The 11,807-nt window shown below is 48.5% G+C and overlaps 1 protein-coding gene across 1 annotated transcript; it reads right to left on the minus strand.

Annotated features, from left to right (window-relative positions):
• Positions 1-11: 11 nt before the first annotated feature.
• Positions 12-9,158, minus strand: pak5 (p21 protein (Cdc42/Rac)-activated kinase 5). Its single transcript, XM_047022132.1, has 9 exons — positions 9,153-9,158; positions 8,545-8,760; positions 8,291-8,432; positions 7,879-8,033; positions 6,514-6,647; positions 3,578-3,704; positions 2,409-2,534; positions 2,128-2,262; positions 12-1,830 (listed from the first exon to the last, which is right to left on the minus strand). Exons 1-9 carry the CDS (start codon positions 9,156-9,158, stop codon positions 1,675-1,677), a joined length of 1,197 nt encoding a protein of 398 aa, XP_046878088.1. The 3' UTR covers positions 12-1,674.
• Positions 9,159-11,807: the final 2,649 nt, after the last annotated feature.

The following is an 11,807-nucleotide window of genomic DNA, read 5'->3' on the forward strand; positions in this document are numbered from 1 at the left end:
TGACTGTTTTTATGTGCTTTTTTTAATTGAAACCAGCTTCACTGATAACAAACATGCAAAATCACTGGACAAGCGACACCACAGATAAGTATTACTCATTACTCATTCAAGTCTTGACTTTTGCCAAGGGTAAGCCAACAGCACACACACGCACACACACTGTACAAAGATGCCGTCAAACGTGCCCAGTCACGCACAGGCGCGCGCTCGCACACGCACACACGCACACAAGCACACACACGCACACGCACACACTTACTCATTTTCATATTTACATGTCACAGTGAACGATGGGTAAAAACACGATGGGGACCAAGATCACACTGAGTTTGTGGTCCAATCAGAAAGTGAGAATGGCAGCACAGTTCCAGTGATTGGGTGAGGAGTAATGGGAAGGATGACAATGAGGAAGTAGTTTAGTAAACCAGGCCTTGATGAATCTGTTGAAAGCTGCTTCTTATATATTGTTCAAGAAGTCTTAGATGAGCGCCCTTTAGAGTTAAGGAGTATGATTATGTTGATAGTAAGCTTTATATAAAGAAAAAAGTAATTTCTGGGAGAAATCTTTTGTTTTCATCATATCCACTGTGCTATGATTAAATGTGTTTTAATAATTACAATGTCTTAAATACAGGACAGGGTGTAATAAATAAGTTGGGGTATTGCTTGTATCATATAACCAATATCACTGTCTGCTGATATCAAGAAATGTAAAACAAAAGAAAAAGGCCACACTACCAAAAAATAAACCTTCAATTCAAAAAAATAAATACATACTTTAAAACAGCATACACCTTTTCCACATTGAATGGAGGCTCTGTCTACAAATGTAAGATAATAAATATATTCAGTATTTTTTGTAACAGTTAGGGGTTGGTTTATTTGGAATATCTCTTAAATTTTGAATCAAAAATGGATTATAAACAGTAGGAAACTCTGAGTTCTATTTAATACTGCCCATATCACAAGTGTTACGACACAATAAAATACTGCAAATTATCAAAACTGTACAGAAAAACTTACAATTGTCTCTAAAATACATTTTCACTGTTAGTGTGAGAAGAGAGAGGTGAAAAGAACCTAGTTCCCTCCCCCGTCAGAAGAACAACCCATCCTTCCGTCTCTCCGCAACGCCCAAACCCCACAGCCTCACAACCACCTCTCATCCCCCTCCTTCCTGATTGCTCCGCAATCTGCTGCTTCTGTCTGATGCGGCGGGCCACCTCGTCACACAGCAGGGATCCCTCGGCACGGCTGCGTCCAGACAGCCTCAGCCGCTCACCGCACACCCTTTGAAGCTCTAGTCCATTGAAGGCTACTATAACTCTACAGTGAGTCGGGACTCAACAGCCTAAGGAAGAGAGAAAATGGCACCAGACTCTATAGAAGGCTCCCGGCGTGTAACTGGCTAGAGAAGCACTCAGCAGGCCACAGGAGAGTGTATCCCAACACCGAAGAAGACTGGCCCCTCTGCTACAGTTGTACTGTATATATTCAATATAGTAGGTATCTCAAGGCTCCTTAACCTTTGTTTTGAGGGGAAAAAGGGTTAGAAAAATTCCTCTAGCTAAACTACTTCACGGTTACAGGTGTGAGTTACTCTCAGCGGCTGGTCAGTCACTGGTCACTGGGTGTTTGGCTGGGTCAAGGTGTCGCCGCCCTGTTGGGGGGAGGTCAGCGATGCCGGTAGTGTCTCATCAGGGGCATGATGCAGGAGGGGGGGCCGGAGAGCTTCAGGAAGGGATGCTGGAGAAGTTCCAGAGCCGTAGCCCTCTGGGAAGGTTCCCTCACCAGCATCAGGTCCAGGAACGCCCGCAGCACAGACGACACCTGGGGGACAGACACACGGACAGACCTTAACTTCACGTAGCCTCTCCTGTGCCACGCCTTTCACCAAACAAAGAGTCTAATACCATGGGCAAGTTCCATAAAAGTACACAAGCTCATTTTCTTTCGCTTTAGAAAGACCTGCTTTAGAAAGCCTCCCTGTGTGTCCAAGTGATACTTAACCCTTTCAAGTGTCCTGTTACTGCTGATGTAAATGCAGTAAGGGTGCCACACTGTGTGAAAAAAACCCATCCAATAATAACTCCTTCCCTGCGAAGGCAGGTTGCCAGGGCGCCTCACCTTGTGGGACTCTTTTAACCGCGGGGGCATGTTGTCTCTGATCCTCCTCATGGCTTGCAGGGGGGGCTCGTTAAAGTAGGGGGGCTCACCATCCACCATCTCTATCACCATGATGCCTAAGGACCAGATGTCCACCTGGACGGACACACACACACACACCAGGGAGGAAAACGGCTGTTTCATCGGTCTGGGAGAAGCTTACCCACTGAGACTGTACCTGCACGGAGGCAGTCCTGGGTCTCCTGTTTTGTGAGTCTGTGTGTGTGTGTGTGTGTGTTTACCTCTGTACCGTAGGGTAACCTGGAGATGACCTCCGGTGCCATCCAATAGGGGGTGCCCACCAGGGACTTCCTCTTAGGCACCTCTTTAGACACTTGGGCGCAGAAGCCAAAGTCTGACAGCTTTATCTGAGGGAGGTACACAACATGATCTAGCATCCTACCACAGGAAGGGGGTCCATGAGTGTTCACCGGAGCAAACACCAAATATAGAATACATGCTTCTGTTCAACTGTGGAAATCCGTGTAAGATTCTATTACAGAGAAACCACCAGGTTTGAAGTTCCAACACACAATGACCCTTCAGAAGAAAGGGGTTTCACACAAGACACTAATCCTGCATATTAGCACTTAATTATCCATCTATTAATCATGTCTTATCAGCTCGTTAGGAGGCATTAGGCTGGATTTAATTACTGGGGCACGGGAGCTAATTGATGATGATGAGTTTCTGCAGTTTGTGGAGTGGTGCTGCAGGAGGAGGGGGAGGGGAGGAGTAGCGGTAGGGGAAGGAAGAAGAAGAGGGGGAGGGGAAGGAGGAGGAGAAAGAGGGGAGGAGGAGGAGGAGGGGGAGGGGAAGGAGGAGGAGGGGGAGGGGAAGGAGAAGGAGGGAGAGGGGAAGGAGGAGGGCCTTTGAAGCATGACTGGAGAAGGTCAGTGATGGGGGCTTCGGAGAGGAGTGTCACATCGATAGGTTGTCCGATGTCCAGATCACAGGAAGTGTGTGTGTGGGGACGAACAGACAACCACACCACTAATGTAATCTGAAGCACGCACATGATATCTAATTATGATGTGAGTTGAATCTATTTATTATGTGAATCTCTGTGATAGAACAAAGTCCAGTCTGCAGAGATGAGAAGTAACAAAGTACAAATACCTGATACTAAAACAGGCAGTAGTAATGGCTACTTTTTCCTTTATGTCAGAGCCCTCACTTCTTCACTTTAACTTGAATTAAAAAGTATAGTACAAACATTTTTACCAGAGTCTTTTTAAACATGAGTATCTGTACTTCTACTTGAGTGAAGCATGTGTGCACTTTTGCCATCTCTGCCAGTCAGAACAGAACTCCAGTGGACAGACTGGAGTGTTTGTCGTCAGCTTTCATGATAAGGATGTTGCACGCGTCGTCACGTTGCAGTGTCATGAAGGTGTGAGCGGAGGCTTACCCGGCCGTCGCTGGTCAGCAGGATGGAGTCACTCTTGATGTCTCTGTGGATGACCCCCTGTGTGTGGAGGTAGGACAGAGCCCTCAGCACAGACACACACACCGTGGCAATCTGCTCCTCGTTCATTCTGGAACACACACACACCTTTGGTGAGGATAGAGTGACAGAGGACCAGCTGAAAAGTGTGGACAGAGTGTAATGATAGGTTACGCAATCAAATCATGGTAATCCACGTGTGTCAGTGTGTGTGAGACAGTGAGCATGTGTGAGTGTGTGTGAGAGAGTGAGTAAGCATGTGTGAGTGTGTGTGAGAGAGTGAGTAAGCATGTGTGAGTGTGTGTGAGAGAGTGAGTAAGCGTGTGTGTGGTCACATATGGAGAGCAGGGTAAACAGCACGTCTGGCTGAGCTCATACAGCTCCACTGAACATTAACATGAAGCCCCAGCTGTAGAGGACCTCCCCCAGCTCCCCTCTGTCCCTCCCCCCTCCCTGCACACCACACACACACACACTCACACACACGTATGCACGCACCCTTCTGGTTTGCAGTCCCCCAGTCCTCCTGCCTCTGTCCAGTCTCACTCCACAGCACCCATCGTCCTGCCATGTGCTTACACCCTCGTCTCTCCAAAGAACAACTGACCCCCACTCTCCCTCCCTCCCTCCCTCCCTCCCTCCCTCCCTCCCTCCCTCCCTCCCTCCCTCCCTCCCTCCCTCCCTCCCTCCCTCCCTCCCTCCCTCCCTCCCTCCCTCCCTCTTGCTCTCTCTCTCACACTCACTTCTCTCTCTCATTATGTCCTTATCTCTCGCTCTCTTTCTCTCTGTCTCTCCCTATTTATCTCCCCCCACCCTCTCTGTATCTCCCCCCTCTCTGTCCCCCCCCCCTTTTTTTTTCTCACATCAGAGCAGAATGCACCAGGTTTCACTGTCACACATGTATGCGTTCAGTACCCCAGCAGAAGGCTTCTGGTGACTGTCTGGAGCAGAATGGGAGGTGGATGAGCAGACAAACCAGATTCAACATACACACTCTCTCTTTCCTTCTCTAGTTTCTCTCTCACCTTCACTCTTTTCATTCCAAGTACGTAAATATCTTATCCAATGAGCCTTTGAAAGGTAAACATACACACAGACAGAAACAACACACACACACACACACTCACACACCCTCGCTGTTCCAAACGGGGACACAGCCTGAAACGTGTGTAACCAGCTGAGAAACATGTAGGCACCATCATTTGTACTAATTCTGGCACTGTGTCTGTGTGTGCGTATGTTTGTATGTTTGTGAATCTGCATAATTGTGCGTGAGAATGTGTGTTTCTAAGTTTGTGATGGCAACAGCCCAGGAGAACATGTTTTACCATCATTAGCGTAACAAAGGAGACCACAGAAGCACTCCCACCTGAGCCCACAGATGGGAACCTACCAACATCCTTCAAAATCCACATCCTGTTCTCACAAAGCTCTTGTTTCACACCCATGAAAATCTACTACTGTTGTTTGTTCTGACAGGGTAATTTTGTGGTATTGTTTAAGTGATGAACTACCTCACAGCCTTTCGTCTTTGGGATTTAGTTTGTATCGTCGGAATAGTCAACTTTTCTATCAGGTCGTTTGAACTATTTCATGAAAATGTACTAAGCCATCGCCACAGGTGCTGCAGAGTAGACAAACACTGACTATAGTGACAATTTATCCTGAGTGTCCCTTTGTTTGTCACGGTGGCGGCGTTGACTGGGGGTTCTTTGACGCTTGTGTTGTGAAAATAAATTAAATCCAAAGCGGTCCAAGTAAAGTTCCAAGTGGTTGGTTTATTAACAAAATGGATGGTACAACTTGTGGGTAGTAAATAAAGTTTCAGAGCACAAAAAAACAGCGAGGCCTATCCTCCAGCAAACTAATCAATCAGCAAGGTCAAAAGCTGTGTGCTCCTAGTCAGCCGCACCTCCCACAGGTCACTCTCCTATTTATTTGCCTTTTGACCTGTAGAGGGCACAAATTCTCAGACAATAGAAATAAATGCCAGCATTAAAATAACGTATACAATAAATACAGAAATGGCTCCTACACTGACCCCCATGTAAAGACCTTAGCTCACCCTGTACCAAGCTGTTTACCACATCTATGTTTAGATCCCATTCAATGTGTCGCACATTGAGAGCATGTGTGTGTCTGTGTGGTCACATCCTGTTCTAGTGTTGCCATTAGCATTTCAAACATCTCGCGAACACATCACACACGGTACACCCACACACACACACACACAGTACACGCACACATGGTACACGCACACACAAGCAAAGGGGAGAGAGTCTAACAGCTGCTGAGTGAGAATCTACACCTCCTCACAACTAATGAAGACTGTGTCTCCGTCCTCCGGACTCCTCACCGACAGACAGGGATGCTCAGTAGCAGCAAAGCGTGTTATTAACATCCGACACAGCGCAGCGAAACGCCGACACGTCACACAAATGACTGTAATTAACCACCAAGGACAAAGTAGGCTTAAACGACGAGGTTTGAAACAATGCAACCACGCAACAACAGAGGGACCATTAAAAAGTTGCAGGATAACAATCTTCAAGGAGAAACCAAAAAAAACAAACATCTGTTTCTGTGGAGAGGGTGTTGTTACATGTGTGTGTGTTTCACCTGTTTAGGTGACTACTCTGAGCTTGGTACTGTGAGTTTGATAGAACCGTAACGCCACCTTGACTGGCCATTACATTTACGAGCGACTTACAGTAAGTACAGGGACATTCCCCCCCCCCGGCAAGTAGGGTGAAGTGCCTTGCCCAAGGACACAACGTCATTTGGCACGGCGGGGAAACGATCCGGTAACCTTCTGATTACTAGCCCGACTCCCTAACCGCTCAGCCATCTGACTCCATTAGGAGACAGATTGAACGATGTGGGTGCACGTGATTGGTTACCTTGTGTGAGTGACAATGTCCGTCAAAGCTCCTCCCTCCAGGAACTCCATGACGACCCAGAGTTCGTCCCCGACCAGGTAACTGTTGTACATGTCCACCACATTCTCATGGTGATAGTCCCGCATGATCACCACCTAGGACAACAATCACAATGTTACTAGGAACAGCACATAGCTCAGCAGTAGAGAATTAGACAGTCGACCAAGCAAGTTGCAGGTTCAAATCACAATTCACCAAAAACGTCTGCTAAATGAACCCATTATTTATAACATTACGCAGCAGGTTGTTACTGAAGTAACCAAAATTATGTTGAACCATGTTACAAAGCTCATCTTTACTAAGTAGTCTTTCTTCTCCAGCAGACTGATGAGACACTGTGCTACAGAGGACCTTGACGTGTAGAAAGACTCTTTTTACACCCCTGAATATGTGACTGATTCAGTGGCAGTTTCCAAATGCTTGGAACGAGTGTGGCTTTGAAAAGTGCTACAACTCTAAGGTGACTGACCTTATAGAGTAGTGTTACAGTGTCAACACTGTTTGTAATATTGGTGAAGATAATCGTTTCATGGTACATGATCTATAAAAAAATGTAATAAACTAATGCTGATGTTTTTCTAATTTAGATGTGTTCTGGAGGATTCATCAAACAGGATTAGTTTGAGACATTAATAGGATCATTTAAAGCATATTGCTCTGAAATTGCTCACCCACACAGAAACAGTCAGGCACACACACACACACACACGCTTGCATGGAGACACATCCAGAAACACACAAGTACACGTGCACCTTCATTGATGCAAATACATGTAGACATGCCACCATGTGTGTGTGTATCTTCCACCAGCTCTCCTCAGATCATTCTCCCAGTCAGAGGCGCTCAGCACCAGCTTTGGCCTGCTTGACAGGCCCACTGGAGAACCAGACAGAACCAGACAGAACCAGGAAGAACCAGACAGAACCAGACAGGCCCGCTGGGGAACCAGACAGAACCAGAGAGAGCTGACGAGAGCTCACAGCATAGTGGTTCTGGAGAGCCTTGGCTCTCACCCCTCCAAACCCCAAACACAGCTCTAGTTGCCTTGCCAACATCTGTAGCAGGCTTGCTGCCACAGAACACAACGCTGGTCTAGCAACAGAGACAGAGACTGTGGAAGATATTTCACTAACAGGCCTTCTTTTGTCTGGACACGAAGGGCTTTCTCTTTAACCCCCTCCCCCCCGGCCCCCGGCCCCCTCCCCCCTCACCTCTCCTAACCTGGGGGCAGGTCAGACCCCCTGGCCCAGGTGTGGAGCTCTCCGCCCCCCCTGCCCGGCCCCCCCCCGGCCCGGCCTCCCCGAGTGAGGACCCCTTCGTGTCACCTCGTTGAAGAGCAGCTCCCTCCTCTGCTGTTTCCTCAGGTCCATCTTCTTCACGGCCACCTGCTTGCCGCTCTGTTTCTCGCTGGCGATGCACACGATGCCGGTGGAACCCTCGCCGATCTTTATGAAGCTGTCCAGGTATTCCCTGGGGTCACCTGCATTCAGCATGCCACCACCGCGCACGGACACACACACACACATTTGAGATCAATCAGACAATTTTACCCTGTAAACGTAACACCACAAAGCAAAAACTTCAAGAAAAAAATAAATAAAAATCTCCACTGCATATACTTTCATAGATCCTTCTTCAAAAACATTTTCAAGGCCTTATGTTATATTTCTAGATTTCCTGATCGTTCAATGATCCTAAAGGCTGCTGGGAAGCCTAGTGCCCGTGTGCGTTTCTGACCTGGGTTGACCACCAGCTGCAGGGCAGCGCGGAACTGTTCGTGGGAGACCCTGGAAGGCTGGGCGTCAGAGCTGGAGCCCCAGGAGGGGGGAGGGTAAGCCCCGGGTGGGATGTAGGGCGACGAGGGCTGGGAGTACGCCCCCTGGAGGACACACACAGGCTTACATCCAGCATGCATCCACAGTAGACAGCCTCGGAAACCGTTTACACAGCTTCCGTTTTGGACTGGCAGTGCGAGCCAGAGGTCGACCTACCTGTGGGGTGTAGGGCGGGCTGGGCTGGGACGGTGGGTGGTGGTAAGGGGAGGGCTTGTAGTGGTGGAACACCGGGGGGTACTGGAGATGCCCCGGGACAGGGGGGTAGCCGGCGGGGGGCTTGGGGTGGCTCTGAGGTAGCTTGAGGGGGGCCCGGGGGTAGGTCTCTCCAGGAGCCTGGGGGCTGCCGTCCTGAGTCGCTCGCTCGTAGTCGGCCTGCGGACGGCAGAGGGCAGGCTCTCACTCTGGAGGTTCTGACGTCATCACAAGACCTAAAGGTTCAACTATCAGGACTGTTCAACTATGAGGAACACTGGCTGTCCCTTCTCTGGTCCAACTCTCTGTTCATTGTGAGATATTAGATGGCGGTTGTGATTAGGTCTGCAGTACATTACCCCAGGACAGGCTTAATGGGGGATGGGTAGTCCCTTGGGTAGGAACACACACACACGCACACGCATACACACACACACCCACACACACACCCTCTCCAACAGACCATCCATCATCCTGGTGTTTGGCCAGGGGAACACCCAGATCTGGGACACAACCTGCCTCCATTTCCTTTAAGCCTCTGTTCAAACCTGGCCTTTATGCTCGGAACTCACATGCATTTTGGAAAGCATCGTAAACGTGCTTGAAAGTCGCACTGTCGATGCAAACTACAGCGAGAGCTCTGGGTGTGACACATTATTCAAAGGCAATATATTCTAAAAAAACACTCGCACTCACACACACACACTCCCACAAACTTACACGTACACATTCACACACTCTCTCACACACTTGCACATACACACTCTCACACACACACACACTCCCACACACGAGGAGAACAGTGAGAGTAAAGCCTTTATCGTGACTCAGCATGCAGCTGACTCATCATAGGTCTCACAGAGGTGGGGAAAAAACATCCTCTTTTGCAACACTTTTACCACACAGTCAGTCAGAATACGGCGTCTCGCACAGCCCCCACCTTGGGCCTGTCCTTGAGTTCTGCATTACTACTCTGTATTTCTTCTGGGATTGTACGGTATACTGATTCAGCAGTGACCTTAACGATCTGATTAACTCCTGCTGAAAGAGAATCTAACTGGTGTTGCCTTTTTCAACAGGACTGGGAACACTACAAGAGCAGAAGAGGGACATACAGTACAGTTGTATAGCCAAGTCATGCCTAATTCTTTTCTCAGATGTACAATCCATAACATGCAAAAAAAGCAGGGGAGGACTATCTCTAGGTTAACACACCCCGAGTGACAAGTAGACTGCCCTGGGGGGAAGTGAAGGGTAAATTAAATTACCTCCGTCATACCCCCCCCCCCTCCCCTCCTCCCTCATAAATACCCAGGACAAGCAGGATAATAGAAAACCTCGAAAGTTCTCTCTCCATCCCACCATCTCTCCATCTCTCAATATATCTCTCTCTCTCTCTCTCTCTCTCTCTCTCTCTCTCTCTCTCTCTCTCTCTCTCTCTCTCTCTCTCTCTCTCTCACACACACACGTGTGTTACACACACACACACATGGTCACACGCACATGCAGAGACACACAGAGAAGGAGCCTGGTGTGTAGGGACAGTGTATAATTATACGGTGTGGACCGCTTTAATCAATCACTGGGGGGGGGGGGGTTGCTGGTGGGACAGGGCAGTCTCGGGGCCCCCTATCAGTGGCAAGCACTGCTGGCTGGCTGTCAGCCAAGGGTCTCCTGATCCATGTTGGTTAAACGTACATTCATCTGAGTTTGGCAAGGTAATCAACAACCCAACTCAACTGTGAAATTGAATTCCGCGGTGGAACATCATTCGGCCGCTTTTATGCTAAGGCTGCAGAAAGGGAAAGTGCCGGAACATCAATTCGTCACCGAGAGCTGCGGCAGTGACGCCACTCAGTGTGTTTGTGGGAGTGTGTGTGTGAGCGTAACTGTGAGTGTGTCTGAGTGTGTGTGGGGAGGGGGTGGGGAGACAGTATGTGTGTGCCTTTGTGTGTGTGTGTCACAGTGTGTGTGGTGTGTGTGTGTGTGACAGTGTGTGTAGGAGGGAGGGGTTGCTGTGTACTACTATACCCCCACTGGCTCACAACAACAACAGCAGGAAAAAGGGATTTAGTTCACTGGCACGAGTAGTGAAAGAGATGAAGAGAGAGAGAGAGAGAGAGAGAGAGAGAGAGAGAGAGAGAGAGAGAGAGAGAGAGAGAGAGAGAGAGAGAGAGAGAGAGAGAGAGAGAGAGAGAGAGAGAGAGAGAGAGAAGGCGGAAGGGAGAGGAGGAGGGATGAGAAGGAGAGATAGAGAAGAGGGTGGGTTTGTTACAAGGTCCATAAGCCAAGAAGAATGGTGATTCTTAAGCTGCCCAGATCACTTATTGTACTGTTCGTTTTTTTTCATTTTTTTTTCAGTTTTTTTTTTGCACAGTCATGAATCTCTCACATGCATCGCCATGGATACTTGGCTTTTTTTGCTTCTGCTAAAAAGGCTGTTGAATGTCACTGTAGAACAGTTCACAAAGGGAGTGGGGGGGTGGTAAAAGTCCAATATACAATATGACTATGACCAGACCTGCTCAATTACAAGCACTCAAGTGTCTTTTGTGATGAAAGTGACCCCCTACCAGCTTTCAATAACACTACAGCTTTCTGAATGGCTGGTTCTACCTGTGTGTGCATTTTCTCTGATTCCTACAGAGTGGCTATTTACTGAAGCACGCAGGTTAAATGGCTTTTCATACAGACACCCTGGGATTCACATCAGCAACTTCTTGGTCCTCAGTCTCCTGCTGTACGGTTCATGTGGATCACACATGCAGTGCTGCACCCTCCTGTATTTACCTAACGGGCTCCAGTAATACAGAAGAGTTTGCATGTTGCTAGCAAGAGCTGACATTTGGAATTGAAGGTGGTTCCGTGTTCGTTCCACTCAGGCCTCTGGTAAACGCACCTGCACACTGCAGCAAACAGACAACGTCTCCTGCAGACAGGTTCCACTGGGCAGGATCTCTAACAGTCTTGAGGGAAGCTGATTGTTTCTCCACCTGTGTGGAGTCACCTCCACCTGTGTGGAGTCACTGGATCAGATCTCCTTTCATTTCAAATAAAGTATGTTTGTTTTCTGTTGTTGTATCCTGGATTCCCGCTGTTGTTTTCAGGTACTGTATGTCCTAGTTGGACCCCCCCCCTCCCCCTCCTAGCTCTCTTCTCTGCACTGCAGGTGTGTTAGTGTTAGGACTGATGGACTGAGCACTTCCCCTGCTCTCTCTCTCCCACTG

This window comes from Hypomesus transpacificus, chromosome 6 (assembly GCF_021917145.1).
Source record: "Hypomesus transpacificus isolate Combined female chromosome 6, fHypTra1, whole genome shotgun sequence".
Lineage (NCBI taxonomy): Eukaryota > Metazoa > Chordata > Actinopteri > Osmeriformes > Osmeridae > Hypomesus > Hypomesus transpacificus.

Bases quoted from the DNA above. Each gene is read 5' to 3' on its own strand.
- pak5 (XM_047022132.1), bottom strand. The intron at 3,705-6,513 runs GTAACCAATCAC...TGTGTGTTCCAG, and splicing joins GACATTGTCACTCACACAAG to AATGAACGAGGAGCAGATTG. The intron at 2,535-3,577 runs GTAAGCCTCCGC...TACCTCCCTCAG, and splicing joins TGCTGACCAGCGACGGCCGG to ATAAAGCTGTCAGACTTTGG.